The following is a 27,324-nucleotide window of genomic DNA, read 5'->3' on the forward strand; positions in this document are numbered from 1 at the left end:
TAATTACCGTGCAATTTTAATTGACAAAGTCGCGACCGATTTTACAGCCGCGTTTTTCCGTTCTCGTCTCGAGCGCGCATATCGATTCGATACCGTCATGCGTTTACGAGATCGAGCCGATGGACGTGAAGAATCGTGATGGATTTTAAAGGAATTTCGATATTACGAAATAAAAGATCGTTGGACGATGTCGTTCCACCGTCGTGCTCGGCAAAGCGGAAACGGTCACCACGTGGCTGACTATATCGCGTCTCCTACGGCGAGACGTATAATTTCTCTCAATGAGCTCGCGCCCCTGCCGTTATTAGCGCATTAACGAGGCACAAAACGATGACGTGCGACTTGCCTCTAATAACTTAATCAGTGACGTGGCGCTAATTGGATTATGTCCCGCGCAACGCGGCCGGTCGTTAACTGCGGCACGTACGTTCGCCGAAGCCCAAGAAGCGCGTTTAATAGCCGCGAATTATCTACAACGACGTTTTCACCGTGCACACACGAGCCGCGTATTTGGGGATTAAATTCGCACCGTACTTTGCGCGTTATGGTCTGGACCTGTCAGCGCAGCAGAACCAAGTTCCTTTATCAAAGTAATACTGTCTTTTCACCGTTTACTTTTTTTTTTTCTTTTTTTTCAATTTATGTGATTAAAAAAAAATTTTTTAACCGCGCTCAAAAACGACAGACGCGGCGACCGGTCGTTCGATCTCCAAATTCGACATTGGCGACGCGATATCTTACTTCTCTGAGGCGACAGCCAAGCGAATCCGGATGCAAGTGGCCGCCAACGTGCACGAGCCCTCTTCGGACAAGTCAGGTGAGCGAGGATTACTGAATGGAGCCGCTACATCGATCGGGATCGCCGTCGAACGTCAGGGCCCCGCCGCACAGCCGCCGAACTTTGCGCGGTCCGGTGATCCGCGTGCGTGGACGAGATTGGCGAACGTACCGCGAGCGGTGAAGCGCGAGTCGCGACGGTCTCTCGAGCGTACTTCGTAAGAGCTTTCGGATGCTCCGTGCGGACGACTGATCATCTCGTGATGACGCGACGCGATCCTCCGCGACGTTCGCGACAGCTAGAGAAAGAGACGGCGCGCCGATCTCGGAGGTGCACGCGAGAACTCGAGGAGTCGGAATAGGGTACACCTGTCCGATATACGGCGTATACTACAAACGCGCGTAGCGGCCCGCCCCCTGACCCAGACAGCTGGTACAGTTATATAGGTCCCTCGCGCGCGGAGCGGAGGATATCTCGCCTCGTTCCCGCCGCATTCGCCATGAGCCTGCGACTCGATCAACGACGCCGGCAGGCGATCGTTCTTGCACACGTCCGCGCGTGGAAACGAGAAAAGAATCCGCGCGCTCCTCACGTGCCGCTTCGTGCGGCAGTAGTCTATCGCCGCTAGCGCGATATCGCTCGAGGCTCAAATGCAAAATGGTACACGTCGGATAACTGATATCGCAATGAAACTTAACGAAGCTCGGCGATGATAATTGGAGTATTTAACGAGGCAGTCTCTAACGATATAATAACATCTCGTCAGCTATCTGGCGTACATTTATGCACGCGTTCTCCGGCGCACGTGTCTACATACATTAGGAAAGCGTTGACGAACAAGATTTGCTTTTACGAAATAAGTACCCCTGGTCTTTTTGCAATCGCTTGCGTCCACGCATCGTGTCGTCAACGTTCTTATTCCGAAAAAAAAAATGAGTGATTTGCTAATTGTTGTAAAATTAAAAATTAAAAAATTTTTTATTTAAAAAATTAGCGACGGATTTTATATTTCGTACCAGCTATGGTAGGCCTACTCGTTCTTATCACTTATCGCGAACATTAGCGCCACCTGAGATTCCTACACGGAGATACAGTATTCCGTTCGTTTCTCTTCTACCGTCGTTAGGATTCATTCCAACACCTGCCTCCACCTTACATCCCGGTTGGTGATAATTTATCAATTGATGATTACGTGAAAAGTACATTTATCAGCATAGCATATCAAATCATTTTTATTGTTAAACATTAATTTATTTTACTTTAAAAAAATTTTATTATTAAAAATTCGTATTAAATAAATACTAGATAAAATATATGATAAAATATATTTTACATTTTATATATCTCTTTCGGTGCACGATTTTTTAAAAAAACAATTTTATTCTAATAATTATTTGATTAAAATATGAAAGAAAAAAAATTAATGTGTAGAGCAGGGTGAATAATAATTATTCGATATGCGTATGCTGTGGACCGTAACAAGAGTATATATTACAAAAAACATGTTATGTAAATGACTGCTAGGAATATTGAAATCTTAAAACATTTTACAGTTTGTCCCGCAAAGATTTATATGAACATGTGCATTGCGCTCCATAGAGCACTTGATTAATATGACGTTTATATGTTCGTTTAACTTCATTTGGCATTTACGATGGATACGATTGCATACGAATTACGTACATTTATCAAAGATCGAGTATCAGGAAAATATTCACGTTGATTACAGTCTATGATTAGGTTCTCATTAACTGCAGTGATCCCGTCCGATCAGTTTTCATTAGAACCTGTAGCGCAGAACGACATAAAACATGAAAGTCATAAATATATTGCTCGTTACTCTGTCACTTTTGCTAGTGAGTACTATCTTTGAATAATTTATTTTTTCTACGTTATTCGTACTAAAGACTTCCTTTATTATTGCAAGATTGAAGCTGCGTCTCTCGTTACTACGTAAATTACATTTTAAACTGTAGCATTCAAGTTTTTCATATCTTTTCTATTTATATTATATTAGCATAAATACAATTTCAATTCATTTGCATTTTAGATATATTAAAAATTATATTTATGAAACTTATCTTCTTGTTTTCATTTTCTGTGCATGTTGGAGTGCAAACGAACATTAAACGAGATTGTCGCCGACAAACAAACGTTTCTTGGGGTATATGAATATTTCATTTATTACTCGAACATTGAGAAAAATATTCTTTCTAATTGCTTTCTTTGTTTCAGATTCTTTGAAGCAACTGAAGACCGGTAACATTGAACAAAATGATATAAAATTAAAATGTTATTTGAGATGCTTTATGATAAAAAGTGGCATTCTTAATGAGAATAACAATGTGGATGTTGAAAAAGCTCTACGTCATCTCCCACGCAGTATGCAAGAGTCGTCGAAAAAAATTCTCAATCGATGCAAATCGATTCGTAAGTCTTGTTATATTTAATTACTTTCTCGAACAACGAAAACTCAATAAATAATTATTGCAACATTTTAAAATATACACGTTCCATTTTTTTTTCTTTTTTTTTCTTTTAAAATAAAATTTAAAAGACAAGAATGGATTGTCGATAACAAATTAATAAGAAAATTTATTTTTAGAAACGAAGAACGATTGTGATAAAGCTTTTCAAATAGCTGCATGTTATATTAAAGCACAACCTGATGTATATAAATTTTTCTTATTATCATTATTATCAGAAGGTATTTTTATATATGTAAAACTCACGTAAGAATTATGTTTCAGATCCTGAAAAGCGTATCGTTTGTTTAAAAATGATTGCTCTGAGTTCAAATCTTTGTGAAGCATTATAAAATATAAGTAGAAATAGCAGTACACGCAGAGTACATACGATATGGATGTACAGAAATATTATTTTACTGAAATTAAATTACGTAAACAATAAAGAAACATGTAATTTTTTTTTCCGCTTGCATTATTGACAAGAAAACGTATAAAAATTACACTTTTCGTAATTCCTTTTGCTTCTCTCTTATCGCTTTTAAAACATAGAAACTACGACGAATAATACAGTCATAACTCCTTATATGACAGTATAATAAACTTAATGTTACAAACGCAACACCCTTTATGTTTGCAAAAGCTCCCTAGACAAAAGGATGCCGGCGGTGGAAAAAAAAAAAAAAAAAATGAAGACCATAGTAACGCTGTAGTGTTTATTTCTAAACTCACGTTGCACATTAACTTTCAGGCGATATACGTTTGGTTGTAATCTCAAAATTGTTTCCCGTGCAGTAAAAATTCCGCGTTAAAAATTCATCATGTGCGATCATTGTGCGTAAGTGGCATTTATACGTGCGTCCCGTAATCTCCCGTGCTAGTCTAAACATCTTGTTTCGCGATGTAGCAATAATATCGTGCATGTATGCACGTATTAAACTCTGTGTATTACGATTATGCATATAACCGATATTGCCTTTTACAGTAATATTACCAGTCAAAAGGAATACGCCGGACAAGTGACCTGTCGATGCAAGTGAGTTTTCATACATGTAGATTTATAAAATTGTCAATACGCGTAAATAACGTACATGCATTATGCATTATGTTTGCGCAGTGGCGAGAAAAAGAACAGCGTGGTCAGCAAGGAAAAGGATTTCTCCGGATGCTGTAGCAAAAGGTAAGAATTCCGATAATCCATTTAAATTCGAGAGCTATTTAAACCTATATGGCCCCCTGGTTGCTTAACAATAATGACACACGCGTCGTAATACTCAGAGATTTTGGTAATTGTGCTATTTTAACTCGACTAAATGTATAGAGGAAAAGAGAAGCGCGGAGGAAGTTGCGGTGCTAAATGTTGCGCGGGTACAAAGGAGCGTGGCGGATGCTGTAGCGATCCCGCTACGGATCCAAAGAGTTGCTGCCCGGCGGATAAAAAATCTACCAATGGCCCTGCCTAACGACAAGGTTAAAGGTGGCCATATAGGCTACTTTGAATGAATTAATAAATTTATTTTATTCGGCCAGTTTATAAATTTCGTTCGAGTTTAATACACCTACGATTATTATAATCGTGTTCATTGACGACCTAAGGATGATTAATCTGTTTTTATTTTTTATTCTTTTTTTTTATCAGAGCGCGAGAAGCTGCCGGTGGTTGCTGCTTGTCTGGTTGTTGCAAAGACATGAAAAATGAAAAGAACGAGAGAGATTCGGGAGGTGCGGATTCCGCCCCGCGGCCGAAAGACGCCGCTCGCCGTCCAAAAAGATCCGGTACCGAAAATATGAAATAACTTTGAAAAAAAAACTATTTTATTCCAATTACGTAATTTGAATCATTTTTCCCCGGTTTTCTGCATGCACATTTTTTTGCCGTGAGATGTGAAATATTTTTTGGATAATAAAGATACTCATTTCATTCCAAACTTTTATTCGAAAAATACAGCCGCTACGTTTCGTTTACCGCTGTAAATCCGCGAAGGATTTTATTTTTTATTCGAGTTATTATGCAAATGTAAAAACGGCCCGGTCGTTTGTGCACCGAGTTTGCAGGATGTAAATATTCCACATGCCTTTGAATCGATCGCCGATATAATCAGGCTTAACGTACACGCTAAAATCAAGTGACAACAATTTGCAAATATATTGGTCTATTATGCATCCCACTCTATTTGACTTTATGATCATTATCATATAAAATTAATGGTAATACGTTAAACAGAATGTACATTATTAACAATTAACCGACAAGTGCAGAAAATGGGATACACAACGCGCGTAATTAACTAAAAGAATAAAATGTTTGTCGTCGTTCTTTAAATATAGCTATATGTAAAATGAACATCCCTCGATTCCTTTCCGTCGCTTCAAGCGGCACGGACGAAAGCCCCTAAATTACAGAACGTGTCAAAGAACAGGGATTGCAATTGCGCAATATGTCCACGGCCTATCGCGGGCGATAGATAAGAGCGAGAGCGGCGTCGGGGCGGCGGTAAGGGATAATCGGCGGCTAAAAAAACCGGCGTTCCGTGACGTCATACGTAAGGAAAAATGTACATACGTCACGCGTCTGTGTATATCCGTGACGCACGTGCAAGAAACAGGGTGCTCGGAGCAAAAGTTGATAAGGGCGAAAGTGCGTGTGTGTGCGCGCGGGGGTGATGCGGCTTGACGCGGCTCGATGCGGCGCGCAAGCGCGACGGGTGCAGAGCTTTCGAGCCACGCGATGGTAGCAGTTGGCCTTCCAATACCGCGAAACACGTCCCGTGCTCGCTCCCGTTGTGGAGCGCACCGCCGAGCCTGAACGTGCCGCGCTTTTTTTTTTCCGCCCGCCCGACGTGTACCTACCCTACGTGCGCGCCCGGAGCAGGGACCCGGGGAACGTTGCCGAACGTCTATTTTCACCCTACTACGGCCAAGCGCCCTCGTGCCCGCTCCCATTTGACACTGACACAGGTACCTAAATCACGGCGAAACGCCGACCACCGTTATCACCTGTGCCACTCGAGCCACTCGTGATCGCATCGATTGGCGATTGGGAGAGATCCGAACCTTGAGAGCCCACGTGCGAACGTGATATGTGAGATTAGAGGACAATTAACGCTCGTTAACTGGCGCGATAAGTCGCTAATGAAGAACGTCGGCGGTATCCGCGTGCTTTCCTCACCGGAAGAATTTACAATCGGTTCGTAGTATAAAAATAATAATGCATAATAGCGCGCACTTACTTGCGCGATGTCATCTTTATTTAACGGCTGACTTTACTGTTACCGCCGTTGTAAAAAAGAATTTTTTACTTTAGAATCTCTATTATGCATGGCATGGATTTTTTCAAATGATAATAATATCGGTTTAATTCGCGCGAAAAAGCAACATTTAATTATCGAGTCTTATCAATTAAGTATTTATCAGTAAAAGGGGAGGATCTACTTATTTTAATTTTCACTTTCAATTTTTATTTCCTTTTTCAAATATCCCACCTCATTATTAGATTCTTAAAGAAACAACTCTTTCAACGCATAAATACCAAAACTATGGTGTAAAAAAAATTTTAATTACAACCCGAGCTAAGGGTTTAAATTAGAAAAGCAAGTAAGGATCCCCTAGGGCTTAATGAGTTAATAACGCTTACAAAAAGCTTCATGTCGAGTTAAAAAATAGTAAATTTCACTTTCTTATAATTTTCTTTGTTAATATTAAAAAAAAAAAAAAGCCGCGAACCTGTTACATGCACATGAGTATCAATTTTGCTTCAGTTTCTTTTTAATTTACTCCAGAAACTCAAGCGTTAATTAACGAACATGCAAAGCGTTTGCCGAGTAGCCGCTTAATATTTTTTATGGGCATTATTATGAAGTCTCATCATTTTTACTTCTTTTTAATAACATATTTAAACTGTCCGAATAAAAGAATATTTTACATGGATTTTCGAGATGATGTATTACATGAAAAAGATTAACGATTTGTGACGGTAAAACGCTCCAAGATGCACAGCGGATACGAAGCGGATAAAGTTGATCGTGTCAATGTATGCACAGTAGACACTTTAAACATTATGAATACACTAGTGGCTAGCCGTAGTCGTTTTATTTTCTAACTCTTATCTATCCCTTTCTTTTTAATGTTGAAACGTTATTTTAATTTTCAACGTCCGGCACACTTCATTGAAAATGCACATCGTAACGTTTAGAACTTTTCGAGGCGTTATCATTTATAGTACGTCGATACGATGAGAATAGGAGCAAGACGACGAGCGTCCATTGATGTTAGATGAGATAGGATTATCAAAAATTGAAAGCTTATCGAAAGAATAATCGCTTCTCAAAGGCCACGTGGATCAATTATCATTTCTTGGAGAGCGAAAATAACAAGTAAAAGTACATTTTAATAATGTAAAACTCTGTGCAAACAATCGCAGATAGAGATGTAGCTTCCTAGTTGGATAAAAAAAATTGGATTTATACGATGATTAAAAAAAAGTTCAAAATCGATACTAGTACGACATGAAATTGTACATAATAGTAACTACATTCGCGCGTTCTTGTAAATTGCACTTGTAATTCTCAGGTTAAATCGCGTGTCTCTAATCGTATAAAAATGTAAAAGAACGAGAGGATTTAACTGTGCCGGTACGGTGAAAAGTCACTTTGTTCCGATTCAAAGATTTTCTATGAAAATTCCACGTATTTTTGCGCCGTTAATTATCCGCCGTGCACACGAACGCAAAAATTGTAATAAAATAGAAAATATAAAAAAAAATAAAACGCAGAGATATTTCATCTGGCTTGACCTCTGTCAGCCATAAAATTTCCCGGAGCGGACTTACATATGTTAGAACAGATTTCATGTTTGGATTCATGTACGACTTACTCTCGCTGTAGCGCTATGAAAATAAGTTGACGGAATTACCCGTCTTTCGTGAGCGAGATATTTTAAACTAAAAGGTAACTGAATCTTACAAGTGCAAAATGAATGAATGTCTAGAGAACAACATATATGATAATGGACCATTGACACCCACGGACTTCCGGCTTACGCGATTATCGTTCGACCAATCTTGTGCAATTTTGCAATTGTCCGCGACGGAATTACAAACGTGAGTGCGATGTCGAGCCTTGTAAAACAGATTCTTCCTTCGCCCGACTCGAAACAGTTAACTTTCAGAACGGTGTCATTCCGACGGCGAGTAAGAGAAAAATTGACAATTAATAGACAGGCACGACAAATGAGAATATTCGGACGTTACAAATTTTTGTTCTATTTCTCGTAGATTTCGCGAATTATATGTAATGCTTTCTCGTTTCATATAACTTCGTGCTCATATAATCTTCATTAATTTTTGATTCAGGACATTATATAATAATAGACTAATTCTATTTAATCTTTAAAATGTTTGAGATGATAAATTGGGTCATGAATTAAATATCGAAACAATTCAATATACATTTCTCGTTATTTTACGTATGCATGCATTGCGAAACAGTTATATGGGTATTATTCTCTCGATTTCCCCGTTCAATTTTTCGCTTCCTTGCCCCTGATATTCTTTCTTATTCTTCGATCAGTTACGTAAGTTATCTCTACTCTCTTTTGATCCTCCTATCGCAATTCCATAAGTTCTAAAAGAAACAGGGAGAGAAATCACACGTAGATCTGGCTCAACCCTCGTCGGGAAACGTGATGGAAGGATTTCCATTTTCAGAGAAACATTCTTCATTACGAACACATATTCAGGAGAATCATTTAACACTTTTACGGTTTTAAAATGTGTATTTTTTCAAATCGCTGGCTACTTACTGTTCGATAAAAGATACGGCGCCCGTGGTTTACTTTGCTTTTAATGAAACGTTTTCATTTCCTTTATCGGCGAAATGTAAAATAATATCGTGAAATTAGAAAAGATAAATCTTTATTATATACGTTTAAAATTAACTTGTTATTTGTGCAAATATCTTCTGAGAAGTATATTTAACGTGGAAACTTTTCGAAGTGGCAGATATTTTTGATTCCATTCTATTCCGCAAAAAAAGTATATTCTTCATTAATGAGCTGGTCGCTGGAAAACTTTTTTTATAGTACTATGTGCATATCGATCGCCATTGGTACTATTCATCCGTAATGACCAAGTTCAACGGCGGCCTTCTTCAGTACGGGAGGGGGTTCTACGTGTAAGATCGGGTATAGGTATATTACATTGCTAAAACGAGGGAAGCCACGAGGACGCGAGGATGCGGGGTCAAAGATGATCGTGATAATCGCTCAACGATGAATATCCATAAATAGCTGTAGCCGACGAGCGGTTTATAGACAGTTAACGGTGAAAAAGAGAATGTCGAAGCTCGACTTTGAAATTAATTGTTCATATAAAACACGAACAAGCCTAATGTGAATTTTAATTCGTTTCAGTAATGAATATTAATAATTGGGTGTGATTTTCAATTCCGATTTTATAAAATATCTCTTTCTTGATACTTAAAAAAAAATTTAATAACATTTTATGAAAATTTGTTCGACACCGATGATTACTTTCGATAAGCTTTCAAATATTTCCACAGATTCAATATTTAGGAGGCAAAATATTAGAAAAGTTTCAAGATTTATATGCAAATTACGTGCATGCGTATGCGCGTATATGCGTGTGAAAGAACACGATAGACTTTAATACCGTTACAAAAGAAATAATATCTCGAAAACGAAATGTTCTCGAATACCACATTTCCGGTACAAATAATTGCCAGATCGATTGATCAGCAAAACAATCGAGGCAGGGGAGTTTGCATAAAATTAGATTACGTTAATAGATGCTGATCTTTACTCTGATCGGTTTAGTATTAATTTGCAGCGACGATTGCGAATCGTTGCAACGTAGGAGAACTAAGACTACTTGATCTCTAGTAGCTACTGCGAACTCAGATTCCCTGTATTACGATATATGTAGATTAAACAGGATCCAAGCTAAAATCTAACTAAGCTATAGCGCGTTGGTTTAGCTTCGTAATCGAAACCGTTTTGATCAAACACCAATAAATATCCACACAAATGAAAGCCCAATTTAATCCCCGCTCACACTTTGACGTCGGAGCATGAATCTTTTTCCTATCTAATCGTATTTCATTCAGCACTTTGTAAACTTTATTTAATTCAAACTCTGTAAGAAAAATCGCTTTCGGGACTTTTGGACTCGAAGAATTTACTGTCTGTTTCAACTCCCGTTGTTGATTTTAAAGTGGTGCAAATCTTCATGTAACGCGAAATCGCTAAATTCGCGAGAATTTTTACTTTATTTCTCTCATTATCGTCTATTTGCAGGGAACAAACTTTCAGAAACTCACTTGCTTGTTTCAGATATTTGAAAGAAAAATAGTCCGAACCGCGCGAACATACTACTGAAGAAGTAGAAGAAATTCAAAGTTGACGCTCCCTCTTGATTATGCTCGCGTGACAATTGTGTACTCTACGTGTCGCACTCAGCATTATGGTCGAAGAGGACTTAGTTATTAATTAGATTCAGCCGACAAGCACGCTGGCAAAGTTTAACTAAGCTTTCTAAGGTAGGAGCAAACGCTGGAATGGCAACTTGGCTAATGTGATCAGCGCGGCGATCTCGTTAGGCATTGTAATGGTTCGAGGAGCCTCGGCGGGACGAAATGAGAGGACGTACGGGAACGAGAGATCTCGCAAGCATTTACGCGGTACCGCTACCCTGACGTTAGTTCGCCCGGTGAAAATAAAGAAGCTCGTCTTGGACAATCGTACGGCGGGGTGATTGCGGTCGAGGGACCGTCGTGGTGACACGGTTGCGCGCGGTGAAACATGAATGACAGCGAGATATATTTACTCAACTGGGAAGAAGAGGCACACGCATTAAACAACGATCTCGGCAAGGGCTATTACAACGTGAGCTATCCGCCGCTCAACGATACGTATGAGGATCTCTGGGAGTTGGCCACGGACCGAATCGGCCTCGCGATCGTTCTTCTGCTCTTCTCCGTCGCCACTGTTTTCGGCAACTCGCTGGTAATCCTCGCGGTATTTCGCGAGAGGCATCTGCACACGGCCACCAACTACTTCGTGACCTCGTTAGCCTGCGCCGATTGTCTGGTAGGACTAGTGGTAATGCCAATTAGCGCGGTGTACGAGGTGCTGGAGAACCGTTGGCTCTTCACGACAGATTGGTGCGACGTTTGGCGCTCGCTCGACGTCCTCTTCTCGACCGCGTCTATCCTCAACCTGTGCGTCATAAGTCTCGACCGCTACTGGGCGATCACCGATCCTTTCACCTATCCGACTCGCATGAGCAGGAAGCGAGCGGCGATTCTGATCGCCATCGTCTGGATCTGCTCGAGCGCGATCTCTTTCCCGGCGATAGCGTGGTGGCGCGCGGTCCGTACCGAGCAGGTGCCAAAAGACAAGTGTCCCTTCACGGAGAACCTCGGCTACCTGATTTTCTCGTCGACAATTAGCTTTTATCTGCCGCTGTTCGTGATGGTGTTCACGTATTACCGAATCTATCGCGCCGCGGTTATACAGACGAGGAGTCTGAAACTCGGCACGAAGCAGGTAATGATGGCCTCGGGCGAGCTCGAGCTCACGCTTAGGATACACCGGGGCGGCGTATCTTCCACCAACACCGACGCCAGGCATCTCTTTCGGACCGCTTCGAGCACCCCCGAGGACCTTCAGGACCTCGAGGAGCCGTTAACGGCCCTTCACAACAATGGTCTCACCAGGGTGCCCTCCGTCAGGATCAACAACAAGCAGCACCTCGGTAAAAATTTCTCCCTCTCGCGCAAGCTCGCCAAGTTCGCCAAGGAAAAGAAGGCAGCGAAGACCCTCGGCATCGTTATGGGTGTATTTATTATTTGCTGGCTGCCGTTCTTCGTCGTGAATTTATGGTCGGGATTCTGCTCGAGGTGCATATGGCAGGAAGAAATCGTGTCTGCGGCCGTCACTTGGCTCGGCTGGATTAACAGCGGAATGAATCCCGTGATATACGCCTGCTGGAGCCGAGATTTTCGCAGGTAAGTCATACGTCTTTGTCGCCCGCGATTAATTCTTCTTCCGAAAATTAACTTCGTCGAATTACGTCCTGCACTTTTGCGCAGGAACTATTTTTTTTTTCTTTTTCTTTTCTTTTTTTTTTTTTTTTACATGCATTAATGCAAGCGTTAACATACATTTGCAATTTTATGAGCCGCAATAATTCCGCAATCGTGGGCGAATCTCTTCTGCGAATTACCGTCGAATGTGTTATGCCGAATATGCTCCTAGCGGGCAAATTACAATATTTACCACGCCGCATGGTACATCCGTCTCTTTAACAACGCGCGCTGCTAATTTGATAGATTGTACGTGCATCAAGTTCGCCATTTACCTTCGCCCGCTCCGTTCCGCGCATGTATAATGCGACAATAGTACCGGAGTATTAACGTGCTTACGTGTCACTATCACGCACCGATTTATGAGCGCGGGATGTAGTTTACAATCAATCATCACGCGCTGACATTACCCGACGTCACCCGATTGTCACCGTTATCCTAACGCGAATATCGGTGCCATTTCCTACGAGCAATCCCGCCTCCGGCTGAGTACGTTATCGAGCGCGATGAGGATAATTTTCGCGGAGAGAAAGAAGCCCAGGAAAAGAATACTCGTGAGATTGGGGATCGATTTTAAGTCAACTACGCGGCGTTATCTCCGTTTAAAACTATATATATGTACGTATATACATATATAACCGGAGGTATATATAAGAGAACGTATATACAGGAGGGATTTTCCGCGAAGACAGGAAAAGAGAATTTGGCTAGTGGGATTGCGGGTGGATTAGGCGAAGACCCTTTAGCAAATTACTTTTATTCGTCCGCGCGAAATGAGCCTGAAGTTTCAGGAGCGGTCCGGCATTTTCTTTTCTCGCCTCTACGAGCGCGAGCCAAAAGGTACTCGTGGAAAGCATTCATCATCTTAAATATCTCCTCGACTTAATAGCGGTCGCGGCAATTGAGAATTTTCCTTACACTTTTCTTTCCGTCCAAGTCCCCCGATATATCACTCCGCTTGAAACAACTCTATATACGGAGCAAAAGGATAATGATAACCAAGATGATTAGATCCATTCAATTCATGTACTCTTCATAAGACGTAAAAAAAAAAAAAATTTAACGAAAAAAGCATAAAAAGATTTTCAAGTTAATAAATTGTAGGAGAGAAATAAAAAAGGAAATTAATCGGTGGAAGAAGTACGTATCGCGCGCAATGCTCGGCGGGCGTAAATATCACTCGTTAAATTTTAGAAGCAACGGGAACAAGGAGTTACGCGTGCACAATGTTTTCGTAAGCAGCGGACAATAGCGATTAGATTTAACGCACCAATCTGTCTCACATGTCCATGTGGACATGTTCGCATGTTAAATCGTGAATCGCGTGCGAAGCAAATTACGCTACTCGATGGGGGCGATGTAACGCTGACGTTGAATAGATCCGATACGGTTTGGCTGACGCCAAACGACGTTGTGTACGGCAATCCCACGTGTAACTATCACGCTTCACGGATATTTACTCCATGCATACAGGTAAATGTAAAATCAATAGACCGCGTGCTTTCTTTATGGCATACAAGGCTGTGAGGGCCTATCTTCTAGGTCGTAAAATGGGATGGTTCGATCGTTCCAAACAGGCGGATATTAATAAAAAGGAATAATTGCGACTTTATACGCGAAGAAAAAAAAACTCGGCAATTTTAAAGGACATTGAGCTTAACAATGGCGGGGTGACAATGAGCCGGGTGTTCGCCGGCAGAAAATTGATAGCCGTACGGAAGAATCCGGGGCAACCCGGTTCGCATTGATCCATGTCCCACGTTTCCTGAAACACCTCCGCGCGCGTCGAGTTAATTATAATCTCGTCGTTCAGACAAAGTCTGGAGATCTTTTTCCCTCCCCCCTCCCCCAATATCCTTAGTAAACGATATAAAATTACAGATATCGACGAGGCCATCGCAATGAATCTTCATTAAATAGCTAACTAGTCACGATGATTAGCGATTGATTTCACCGAAATGAAAGATTAAACTTCCGCGAAACAGCGATAATCCCATTTAATAACGTCAAATCGTGCCTTGATGTTGGCTACAAATTCATAACTCCGATTATTACGCTAACTCTGATACACTAACTCGAACGGCAAGCTTAATGTTCAATAAAACTGTATGGGTCGTTCGAATTTTTAACTTACTGTGCAATTTGCCGCGAGTCGTTGTTTATCTTGCGGAGGACAATGCGCGCGTGGAAGTTTCTCATTAAATTAACGAAGACCTTTCGAGTATGATGTAATTAAAAGTTTCTACAAGTATACGAAGGATGCGGATGTAACTACACGTTCTATTTCGCTTGAACTGAAATAGATGTGGATTCTTCCGAGATTCTCTATTAAAGAAGGAAAATATGACTAAAAAAAAAAAAGTAAAAAAAAAAGAAAAAGAAAAAAAAGTTATGCCAAGACTCAAACTGCATAGGGAACAGCGTGAATATTAATTTGTAAATGGAACAACATTTGAATTATGCAGATCTTCAAAAGTCATACCCGTGTCGTCTAAAAAGATAAAAACTTTGAGGCCTTAAATATACGAATTGCACTCGAATAAAAGCGCCCGGCATTACTGCAAAACCGGAAAAGTAATCTGCCGCGCGCGAGTTCGTAGAATCCGAAATTTTACAGTTTCAAACTTTTACGTCGCATTGTGTATCGCGTGGATTACTTCATCTCTCTGTCAACGCTACTTTGTCTCTCTGCATTTTCATAAGCTGACATTAAAAAAAAAAAAAAGTCCGGCGTGTTCCAACAAATAATCCGTGATAAATCATGACGAAAACACGCAAAGAAAAGGGCTGCAGTATCATTTACCGTATAAAACTGCATTTAACTATTACGTTTTACTTATTTCATTATCCGAACTTGGTATCGCGATACTCTTTCTCAGGTAAACTTTTTCTCCTCCCGTTTTATACAGCGTACACGTGTGCAGCAAAGAGTACGAGAATATATGTTATTATAATAGATGTGCATTTGGCATTATGTTACATAGATACGTTATCAGGAATTGTTGATTCAAAGAAATAAATTACGATACCGCCGCTTAAAAGAGTTCCCAGCAAAATTGACGTATAAAAATTGCATTAATATGGAAAGAAGTATATAAATAAAAATTTATTTGATCCTCGAAGGAAGAAAAAAGATAGCAAACAGCATTCTATGTATATTAGCTGACGCGAAACCAGGTCACCAATGTTGTAAAGATATTTTGAATTCAGGAACGCCTTTCGGCCGATTTTATTATTTCTCGAATCGATATCGTATGCGTTTTTTCTTTTCCAAACAATAGGTAATTCCTATTTTCTATTCCGCGTGCGGAGTATCCGCGACATAAAATATAAAGTAATAACTCACTTTTCAGTTGGCGTTGGAATCAGGAACAATTTCATTTTGTTAAGTAATTGACGATTTCGTAATTAAACTAATGAAAACAGATAAAGACATGTGGCATTTTAATGAAGTTCACAATGAATCTTTGCTTTACACGTGCGGAATCACATTTTTCTATGTGGCACGCTATTTATGTATACCTCCATTGATCAATGAGTATATTTTCAACGTGTTCCATTAGACACAGACAAAATTTAGACCCGGATTGATCTACTTAGATTTAATCATTTTTTCCTGAGCGGGTTAAAACGTAAAGTATGCCAAGGTCTCGTGTAAGTAATTGACTTTTCCTTAACGAGTTCTTTTGTGATCGACAATGCGGAACACCCATGCCGCGAAAAAAAAAAGAGGATAAAAATGAAAGCGAGATCTATATAAATGACGCAGTGCATAGTCGCCAAGATCTGAATTCGGTACCGTCGAGACGTCGCGTCGCCTCGCTATCGGCGCCGAAATGTCTGTACATATCTGGCCGTTAGTTACCAAAAACGAAAAGAGTCCCGCCCGGCTAAAAACAACAAGAAAAAAGGAGAAAGAGTTAGAAGAGCGGAGGACAGGCGAAGGTAAGATCGCACCAGATCAAGCTTGGTAAGCCGTACCCGTAAATCTGGGGAGCTCACCCTACGGCTCCCGGACTCCCCACGTCTCTCTCGCAATTCCGTTATCTCAGCCTGTCCCTTTATAAACTTTGGTCTCGCTTGGATTACATGTTTTCGTAATGCTTAAAGCAGTAAAGACGCAAAATCTGATTTTCCCACCCTCGCCGGTTATCAAATTACGTGCAATTTAATACGTGTATTTTGACACATTCCGTGGTGGATCTTCTTTTTTTTTTTCTTCGGTTATCTGCTGTCGAAATTTTGTCGTATATGCCATATCTTTTTTTCTTTTTTTTTTAATTTTATTTTTTTACTTTTTTTTTCTTTAACAATTCGCTAATAAGTTACGTTGATATTCATTATAATTCCGTGACACAGTCATCGATTTTCGGTAAGGTATGTCGGGCACTCCGGTTCGATTGCATTCCGGCAGAAATGAATTCGGCACACGTTTCACTGTCATTAGAACGTAAACTCGACGCCAATAGCTGATTACACGGGCATTTGCGACGTAATCGCAATTCGGTGGACGAATCCTTTCGTCCGCAGCTCCGCTCGTTTTGTCGTCAATATTGACCCAATGACCGGAAATCATGCTTGGATTCGCTCTGATTAACGATGCCATCTTACTCTTTGACTTTTTCATACACACAAAACTCCGTGCAATAACGTCGAATAATGTCACGTAATTCAATCGGATGATCGATCGTGTAATAGCTCTATCATACAAAAAGAATAGAATTAACTTGTTTTCCTTCCATGTTGTTTTACCGAGGTAAAAGAATTGTCTTCCGCGCTATTAAAGTGTTGAAACAAACGCGTAAAAACACTGATATTACACAAACATGCGTGTATCTCTTCTATCTCCATTTTATTTATCAAAAGCTACCAAAATTATATATTCCATTATGCAGAAATACATTTAGGAACTTCTTCTAAATAAAGGTCGATAGTATGCACGCTTGTTTCGGACATTAAACTAAAATAACAGTAGAAAATACCATTCAAATGGAATCCTTACGTAAACAACACGTATTTTCAAATAGTTTTCAGAGTATAATTAATTGCTAATCGCATACGAGTGCAAAAGCATGGACGTTTTGCTTTTAACGTGAATGTGAAACATAACTAATACTGACATTTTATAATGTAATAATATCATTGCAGTAGTATGTTACTTAATATTTTCACCGGAAAAATGTGTTTTGTACAAGCAAATATTATTTATTCAAACATTCAATAACGATCAATTGTACGGAGGATTGAATAAGCATCGCGATATCAAAATTTTAATCAAATACGAAATCCGATACTGGACAATAAAGTGCAAATATAATATTATTAAATTTATTTGTAAAAAAAAGAAAAATTACAATAAAATGCATCCAGAAAAACACCTTATATCATTGATTACAAGTTAAGTAATTAGAACTTGTGCTAAGAAATTTAAATTAGTCTCTATTTATAAATTATATTTCAAGTTCACGCATTTCAAGCCGTCTTATTTAATTAATATATTTATTGCCAAATGCTTTTAGCGAATTATAATATTCAATTCAATAATATGCGTAAGTATACTTATAAAAACGTAGACGGAAAATAGCAAATACGAAAACATATTATTATATTTCAATCGTAACATTTTATCAGAGCGTATAAAAATTATTCGATCGACGTTCTATCAGGACTAGCGAGAAGCGAAATAAAACTGGAAGGTGAAAATATTGAAATTCTTCGTAAGAACAATTAGAATTTCTTTTCTTTTAAGAAAAAGTATTTCCATCGAATCCATCGGCGGTAATTTCACTTGAGCGGTGTTTGTTGTAATTGACTAAAACTTTATTTGATAGATACGAAAATCTTTTGTGCCAGCTTAATAGATCACAGTGAATAATGCTGTTACGTAAATTTTAAAATCGACATTTCACCTCCTCAAGTTTTACCACCTTCGGCAAGCTAAACAGAGAGGTTTAATGAAATTAGCCGCGAACTTTTCTAATTAACTCGCTCCGAGGCTATGCTATCTGGGCGACGTGGTTAAATATTCCGCGGAACCTCGATAGACTTATTATGAACAGTTAATGAGCCAAGATAATTGTTGTATGACCGAGTAAATTTTTCAAAATATGTTACGCCCTTAAAAAGTATCGGTCAACAAATCAACTCGTAACGTCCAATTAAGCAAATATAAAATATCGATGCGATATCACGTAATATATAAATTATTATTTACAATATCTCTTCACAACTTTCAAGTAGTATAACTTTATATAAACTTGTTGAACAAAAATATTGGAAAGGAAAACACGACGCAAAAATTACTAAAATAAAATAAAAGTGCATACAATCGTGAAAAAAAAAAATTAGATAATTGCAGATAATTCAAACAGCTCGCCTATATATATAGAGAAAAATATAAAATAGACTTTATGAAAGCAATTTGGATGGATAAAATATAACTTCTATAAGTAACAAGCAGTATCCGCTAAAATATCCTATTATTAAAAGAAAAAAGGCTGGTGCGAGATCGTCGATTTCAATTCGTGAATCGTCGTCGTCGCTTTCCGTCGTATAAGATTTTCCGTTTAATGCTGCCATGTTTGACCAATAATTTACGAGGCCGGCTTGAACGCACACTTGAATTTGGTAATTGAATTCTTTTAAATATGGAAAATCTCGCCGTACGACTAAGGCCAGAGGGTAACTGCCCATTGTCTCTTCTATAATATGAGCGTGCCCTATATCATCCGGATTGCTTGTTAGATTTAACATCACGAGGAGAGCCACGCTGGTATTTTTCCCTTGGATAAGATCCATATACTGATTATGATAATCCTGTTGTTCGAAGACAGTAATTTTCTCACGAATTATTCGATCAATCTTCTCTTCATCGTCAAGCTTATCCGGCACCTGTATCAAATCCGTGAATCGCTGAGTACCACCCATTTTTAATCCGGACTCGACTAATTCCTGTATAGATTCCATTTGCAAATCCGATATTCGAATCAAATAATCAGCCAGCATTCCCAGATAGAATTGCGTGAGGAAGAATCCGAATAAAGCCCAAGATATGAATTTAATTCTGCTGGAATGTCTCGTCGGCTGTCGAAACGTCGGCACACCGATCACAAGTCCCACGATATCCAAGAACGTGATGTCGCGAATAATAAACAGCTTTACGAGTCCACCGGCGATCAAGACGCAAATTATAGTGTACCAAACGTCCGGGTCGAACGGAGCTATCAAGCCGCGCAGAGAGACGTTTATTTCAATCGGTATCATCCAGGAAATGTGCACCATGCCGTAGCAAGTAGTGTACGTAACTTTTCGGCTGTAGTCCCACAAAATTCCGCCGAACACTAAGTCGTCGGATGCATTGTAAAACCTTAGGTACATTTCAGTTTTTAACGTTAACCCTTGCGTCCATTCAATCATCTCCCTCTTCAGCGGTATTTCCATCCTCCTCGCTATTTCCTCGATCATCGAGCCCTCGACGCCGCCGAAATAAATCACGTCGCCTGTGTCGTTGACGAAACACGAGAACGGGAAGTTATCGAACATACCCGCGTTTATCGTATTAACGTCGTACGACGAGTTCGTTTTGTTCGTGAAGCGCTGCCATTGCACATCGGCCGCGGCAGCCTGTCGTTCACATTTGCCGGAAAATGCTGGCTCGGCAAGTGCGTACGACCCGTTGATCCGGACCGGTAAGCTGCTGGCGAGCAGCACCGAGTCTCCAACTGACGCCAATATCTCGAGCTTGAAAATCGATTCGAGGGACATTTGTTGCACGAGCAGGCCGGCCTCCATCAAAAAGCTTTCTTTATCGGTGAACGGATTCGTTAGCACTATTATAAAGTGGCAATCGTACTCGCAGTTACTGACAAAGGAGGAATTGCTCGCTTCGAGAATAATTCCGCTCTCCGACAGAATAACTACGTTTGTCAAAGCATCGGATGTTTCCGTTGTACTCGTCAGGCTAACATTTAATGTATAAATTACGTTCGGGATGCATAATTCCTTCGTCAACGATTCTATGACTACGGCGATGTCTTTCAGCGTGTCCGGCAGCAGAAAAGATATTCTAAGCGGGGACTCAAAATATTCGTCGATAAATTTCGCCGCGCAAGGTATTAAATATCTAAACACTTCGTCGCGTTGCTTTTGATAATCCATAAGATTTTTCAAGATGACGGGTTGATCGGTCGCACGTCGCGACGACACTACGATTACCAGAGCGGCGAGCACCAGCGCGATAAAAGAGACGCGACGTCGGCGCGAGACTTGCGGCTGATAAAAGTCGAATTTAATATTATCCATCATTGTTGCCCGGACATTCGCGCGCTAGTCGTCGAGCGTTACCGCATCAATAACCATTTCGAAATGCTGCGACATCGAGCAGTGCGCTTCTCGGATACTCGGCTCGCAAAAACGTAATAACGTGTTTTAAACAGATAACAGAAATGCAAATACCGCGTTTGTGTGTTCGCCAGGAAGATAATCTATTTGTTAACCATTTAGCGACGCGCACCACTTATCCGCTGTTATCAAATACGTTACATATACCCCTACACAAGTGCAACGAAAAAGGATCTGCATACAGCGTGTAGCGAGCGCGAGATTTTTTTTTATAATTAAATTATCAGCGACAGGAACAGTTGCTCTCAAAATTAAATTAGTTAAAAAAAAAAAAAAAGGAAAAGCGTCGGCGTTAATAGATAAAAAAAAAATTGGAATTTTATTGCACCACCACAACAAAACGAGGCACATCGCGTGTTGCATTTCCATCGCCATGGCCTTTATGCAAATATTCGTATACTCGATACCTGAAAAAATGTAACAGTCATGCAATCGTGGCGTTAAAAACCGCACTTGGCGTCACGACATATTGCGTCGTGACATTGCACAAACGCACTTGTCTACATTGTAGAACGTAAATTTAATTAAAGTAATAATTTGCATGATGGCTATGTAAGGGGAGCGCGGAAATTCATTGCGAATACTTCTCTTCTCATACATTATCGTAATCTCATTGCACCGTCCGCAACTTGATTAACGCGGCGTTATAATTCTTTATTTCAGAGCTTTCGTCAGAATTCTGTGCTATTGTTGTCCGAGACGAATGAAACGGCGATATCAACCGGCATTCAGATGTAAACCGAGCCAGGTAAGCTTAAATTAAATCAAATGAGATGCAGTTACAGGGAACTTTTTTTTTCATAAACTATTAATAGCAGTACTAGAATGTTAAATAGCGTACACGGCCCCAAAACTAATTTTTTATTTAAATCCATATTTCAACTTGATATTAGAACTGAGCCTAAATTTAGAGTTAGTGCCCCTCGTAAATTACCCTTGTAGCACAATCAGATTTTTCAACGATATTTTTTATTCGCAAATAAAAATAACGCTAATAAACAAATAAAACAGATATAATCGTAATGGACATAAATGATTTAAATGTAAAACATGACATAAATATCATATGTTTCGCATTTCGTATAAATTCAATAAATGCGAAAACTTTTGGATCTTTAAAAATGCAATTAATTTGCCGATAAACTTGTATTCTACGACGATTAAATATTAAAGTAATTAAACAAATGCGCACATTCAGTATTAACAGTTCAGCTGCTGTAATTAATGCGCAGTTTGAAACTACTTTGCCGAGGAGAGATTCGGATAAGAGAAATAGACAATTCCCGAGTTAATGGTACTAGGTGTTGTAGCATAATAGTTAAACAGTATTTACTTTACAACTTCATGAAGAAGTGCAAGTGTAAATTATAAAAAGTTAAGAAAAACGTTTTTAATCACAATCATCGATACCCTTCTATATTTTTTTATTTTTTTAAGAAATTTGGGATTTATTGTATTACGATTTCAATTTATTTAATGTATAATAAGACTAAAACGTGCGAGTTTTACTTAAATTAAACCGTCAGGATATAAGAATGTCAGGAAAGGAGCGACGCACCATATAACGTAATCAGAAAAGTTGAGAACGACGTGGGGTACCACCAACGTCAATTATCAGATACGGGAACGTATATTCCAGTATATTCCTTTTTTCAGAAATTCGCATCCGGACGGTACTACTCCGCGTATTCCCTCCACCATGTGCGGGGAAGTCGAGAAAATTCCGGCGAGCAAACCTACATTTAACAACGGAATACCATCGCGAGCTGGTCGTCGATCGTTGATCGTGAAATCCCTCGAGACCTGTTCTTTATTTCAGTTTATATCGCTCTCCCATCGTCCTTAATGCAATACAGATAAAGCAGCATATAGCTTAGCGACTGATTTCCAAGTAATCACGATCCTCTGTCCATCTCCAAGACCACCCCCCCCCCGTATATCAAAGATCAACGAACATCAACGAATAGCAACGCATTCCCATAGACTATAAACTCTCGGTATGTTTTTACTAGTAAATGTGACACTCGATCTTAAATACGCACTTGCACATGGCACTGTTCGTTGTCTGAATATGCACTCTTTTCTTATTGATTTTGGTGATTGAAAGCTCAGTTGCATCTCACTTATCAGAATAAAGAGGCACGTGCGCTCAACTGAGTTGCGACGTCACCAAGTGGAATTCATCTGATTGTTATACTTATCTCGCTGTGAGTGGAAGGCAGCAGTAATTGCGCACGAAATTCGGGTGCATCGATGCCAAAAAAGCGAGATATTACGTCGTGGGTGCGGGGCAAAAAATTGATATATGTCCGCGTTTGAAAAATCTAAAATAAACGCGCGACCTCGTGCTATCTCCAATAACCTACATAGATACTTTTAGTTTCGCGGTCGCGTTACCAGAAGAAGAGTCGCGGACACGGGATATATCGGATAAAAGTGGAAGAAGACAAAAATAAGGAGCATTATTTGACCTTGGGGAATTCAATACCCGATAGAACAAACGAGAAAACTCTGATGCGGTCACCATCCCATGAGATGGGACGAGACAGGATGAAGGATAAAACGTGCCCGCGAAACTTTGCCTCTGTGAACTTCCGTGAATTATCGCGTATAAACCTGAACTCGCAAATCGCTAAGAAAAAAAAAAAAAAAAAGACTCCCTTTTCAACGGAAAATAATGTTAATTACGAGGGCGCGGATGGTATCGATTATCGAAGAGTTACGTTGCCTGCCGCGTCTTGTTTTAAAGGCGAAAAGGCAAAGAGAATCAGAGAACGAGCTTCGGTCCGTCTATTTTGCCCATTTTTATTCACTTTGTCGATTAAACTGTAAATTTGTGAGACGCGACTGGTCCGCATTTGCGGCGGCATTTTTTACACGGCTGACCGAACATCGAATGATTTGCTTTACGAGCCAAGAGCTATCGAAAAACCGTTTAACCACCTAGACCCCTCTCCCTATTCAGCCTGAGGTTGTCTCTTCGACCGCACTATTCGCACGATTCGGCGCAAAGCCGTGTGTACACGGGGTATGAGCGTGAAGTGTAAAGCTTGTCGCTGATCCGTGGCGACCTTTAAAGGGAAGCAACGAGCGCGGAGAGATTGGTTGCGTTTGAGACGAAGCCGATGGATCGATTGTCCCTAGGACAGAACGACAGGAGACGAACCGGCTGTCCCGCCGGATAAAGCTGCTTTCGGTTTCCGCGGAGAGCAAACGCGGAAATTTTGAGAAAACACCCGAAGTCGCGAGGGCAAAGGGAAACACCTATGTCAGCAAAATCTGACAATTACGATTTGAGAAGAGGGTAGACATAAAGCGGAAGGAGACTTATTGCGAGACACTTCGGATTGAAATAAATTAACGAATCATTAAAAGACGAATTAAATTATTACAGAGTTCACATACGGTCGGCTGCGAAAACAACGATAGTTCAACCCGTTTTTTTTTTTTTTTTTTTACTCCTCGCGCGTCGAGCGCACCGCCAATGTCGGACGCATTAATTTTCAGAGATAAAAGATGAAAAATATGTACTCTTGGAACAAAGGTGGAGCGTAATAGTAAAGCTCGGACAATCGGAATAGTCGGATGCAGGAAAATTTTGCCTGTGTAAATTCGCTGCTTTGCTAGTTATCGAAAATCTATTTCTGCCCCAATCGAAGGATGTATATACATATACCTATGTGTGTGTGTATGTTTCTAGAGACGTGAGGGAGAGACGTATCAAGTTTATTCGCTATAAAACGTGCAAAATCCATTTCGATTTACGTCGCCTGATGGCAGACAACATACGGTGGCGTTAATTGTAACCGGTTTGTTTCAGTATATCACCGGAATGGCAGCGGGAGGGCAGGCGAGCAACGTGAGTTACAGTAGCGTTAGCCAGAGCAGCGACGGCGGCTTATGCGCGACCGGAAGCGGTCTTCCCAGCGCCGGTATGTGACGGCACACGTCGGCCCGACCGGGGCCACGACGAGAACGAGCAATTCGGTTTCGCGACGCGTGAGTAGAAAGGCAATTCGAACAATAATGAACGAAAGCTGTGCCGTTTCGTGCGACCCGAGGCTCGTCGCGATCATACCGGGTTTATCGCCGCGAGTCCGGCGAGCAGAAACGTCGCGAAATATCTAACGAGTATGTACTTAACGTGAATTCATATCGTCGCGATTAAAATGAATTGTCGGATCTCGCGTAATCATATTAACGAGCAAGTTAATGCCTCGTGAATGCACGTACATTCAGTTACCGCGCGAGCTCTTGGAGAAAAATTCGTAAAAACCAACGTGGAGTTAAATCCGGATGCGACTCGGTCAGCTCTGGGTGTAATGCGCCGCAAGAGACTCGACTTGTAAATGTTCTATTCATGTTAAAGAGATCTTGCAGGAAAAAATATCCTTTCACATGTGGAATTTCAAAAGCGATATCTTTCGCAGTCTTTTTCGTTTAAAAAAGAAAAAAATAAAATAAAATAAAAAAAAAAAAATAAAAAAGAATTTAGCTGCGTGGGTACGAATCAATACTGTCACGGATTAAAATCTGTCAGAAATTAATTAACGGTAGAATTATAATGTAAACAGTTAATGTATGAGATAAATTTACAATTCCCAAAGCGGAGTTCCTCGTCTAATTCTATCTAACGCCACTGATGCAACCGGAGCTGATAAACTGGATATTTGTGACAAATTAGACAGCACGATCGTTTGACGGAAACTGTTCGATAGAGAAGAAACTCAAAGGTGCGCGTGTGCACATATATTCACACATACACATACTTAATTGGAAGTAGAAAACGTAGATGTGTTAATAAAAAAATTTTCGAGAAAAAAAAAAAATGTGAATGTATTCCGAAGCAATATATATACGTGTACATATATTTTCATCGTGTCTTCTTTGTAACATACGTACACAGGTAGTCCCGCAGAGAAAAATCAGTCATGTATATTGAATAGCCTTAAGGATAGCAAAAAGAGTCAGAGAAAAACATCCTATTTTGAAATTAATTTCAATTTATAAAGGATCTCTAGACGAAAGGGCTTCCACATCGAGTTTAACAGAAGCTATTCGATTTTAAGTTCTTGCGTTACTTTTGTTACGATAATGTTACAATTGCATCGTCTATTTCCTAAATCAACCTGTCGCACATTTACACATTAATTACGACGTCACACGATTCTATCTCTGATAGATGATGATCTCAATAAAAATATTAAAAACCAATTTCCTTACGAAAGAAGAAAGAAAAAAAAATTATACCTTATTATAATAAAAAGAAAAATTACCCTTAGATCAGTAGCCTAAATATTCATAAATTACCAGTTTTCTAAAATTTCTCGAAAGGCCTCTTCGAAAACCAAAAACGATTGATTTCAGATTTTAAAAGCGTAAACATAATTAACTCAGTGAAATAATTTATTTTTTAAAAGTGCAATATTTTTATAAAACATTTTTTATTTGAAAGAACTTTTCAAATTTATACGTAGCTCCGTACTGTTAAAAGCAATTAATTAAACTTTTATTTGTATAATAGTGACTACGGGACCAAGAAATTTTACTTTTTAACTCTTTTTCTATCGCTAATATTTTTCGAGATACATGACTTCGCTTTCTACGAAATGTCCCGTCAGGTATAAAATATCTTGGCGAGGAATACTCAATGCTGATATTCAAATGAATTTTTTGTGATTATATGGGCCCGTTACAGGATTAAGTAATATTATTTCTAACGTCTTATCGAAAAACGTTACATTACAATAAATCAATTTTAATACAGTTCCAAAAAAAAAAAAAAAAAGAATGAACAAATGGCAGATCTTGAGCAAATATAAATAAGATATCGTAAAATCCATTTTAAATATTATTCTCATTGAACAAAGATAAAAACAAGAAATTATCTTTACCATTATTAGCTTGTAATATATATATATAAATCTTAATGACTGGCGATAGATGGTATATAAATGTTAGGCATCGAGTCAATGATAATTAATATTTTAGTCTTCAAATTATAAAACTTAGTATTTCATTTAATTTTGTTATGTGCACGTGACTGCTCATCGAAAATAAATAATTAAATAAATAAATTTTAATGAAGCAAATCATATATATATAAAGTCTAAATGACAATTAAGTTAACATATAAAAAATAATGTAACAAAATGATAAAGTTATGCAATCGTTCTTTCAGGGAAACTACTAAGAAGTAATCTTTTTTTCTTTGACTCTGTAAATATCATCTCAATATCATGAACTATTGCGACAAATAGAAAAAATCTTACTTTTTAATGAATATTACATATTATATATCTATATATACCCGAGTGGAAATTGATTCCCACCGTAACCTAATAATTAGCTAGCCAATTCGTGGTTCGTTTCGTGGCTGTCTAGCAAAACTGTCCAGCACCGAGTCAGAAATGTAACACTCGAAGCGTACTAGGTACCAAATAATTATTTAGATACATGATCCACGCTGGACAGTGACTAGACGACCGATACTAGACAGATTTTGTTTAATTAGTTTAGAGTTTTTACTAGTTAAGTCTAAAGAATCTTTACTAGTTAAGAAATATATTTAATCTGCGCG

The 27,324-nt window shown here is 39.4% G+C and overlaps 4 protein-coding genes across 6 annotated transcripts in view; 2 read left to right on the forward strand and 2 right to left on the reverse strand.

The window, feature by feature from the left end:
- Dy (transmembrane protein dusky) overlaps positions 1–27,324 on the reverse strand; it is a 40,277-nt gene that overhangs the window by 7,507 nt on the left and 5,446 nt on the right. The window lies entirely within an intron of this gene.
- On the forward strand, positions 2,121–3,721 carry LOC139106764 (general odorant-binding protein 56d-like). The gene is made up of 3 exons (XM_070663725.1): positions 2,121–3,208; positions 3,384–3,448; positions 3,529–3,721. Exons 1-3 carry the CDS (start codon positions 2,947–2,949, stop codon positions 3,553–3,555), a joined length of 354 nt encoding a protein of 117 aa, XP_070519826.1. The 5' UTR covers positions 2,121–2,946; the 3' UTR covers positions 3,556–3,721.
- Positions 4,706–26,543, forward strand: Dop1r2 (dopamine receptor 2). 3 transcript variants are annotated; one of them, XR_011546411.1, is made up of 5 exons: positions 4,706–6,430; positions 10,591–12,266; positions 21,408–21,492; positions 22,401–22,741; positions 24,565–26,543. XR_011546411.1 is itself a non-coding variant. In XM_070663719.1 (4 exons), exons 2-4 carry the CDS (start codon positions 11,059–11,061, stop codon positions 24,682–24,684), a joined length of 1,413 nt encoding a protein of 470 aa, XP_070519820.1. In that variant the 5' UTR covers positions 4,706–6,430; positions 10,591–11,058; the 3' UTR covers positions 24,685–26,543. The 3 variants fall into 3 exon arrangements, 2 of the variants coding, with proteins under 2 accessions (XP_070519820.1, XP_070519821.1); XM_070663719.1 differs by lacking the exon at positions 22,401–22,741; XM_070663720.1 differs by lacking the exon at positions 22,401–22,741 and having other exon boundaries at positions 4,706–6,201.
- Positions 18,462–20,502, reverse strand: LOC139106758 (uncharacterized). The gene has a single exon (XM_070663718.1). The coding sequence runs from the start codon at positions 20,499–20,501 to the stop codon at positions 18,753–18,755; it is 1,749 nt and encodes a 582-aa protein (XP_070519819.1). The 5' UTR covers position 20,502; the 3' UTR covers positions 18,462–18,752.

Source organism: Cardiocondyla obscurior, linkage group LG11, assembly GCF_019399895.1.
Source record: "Cardiocondyla obscurior isolate alpha-2009 linkage group LG11, Cobs3.1, whole genome shotgun sequence".
In the NCBI taxonomy this organism is placed as follows: domain Eukaryota; kingdom Metazoa; phylum Arthropoda; class Insecta; order Hymenoptera; family Formicidae; genus Cardiocondyla; species Cardiocondyla obscurior.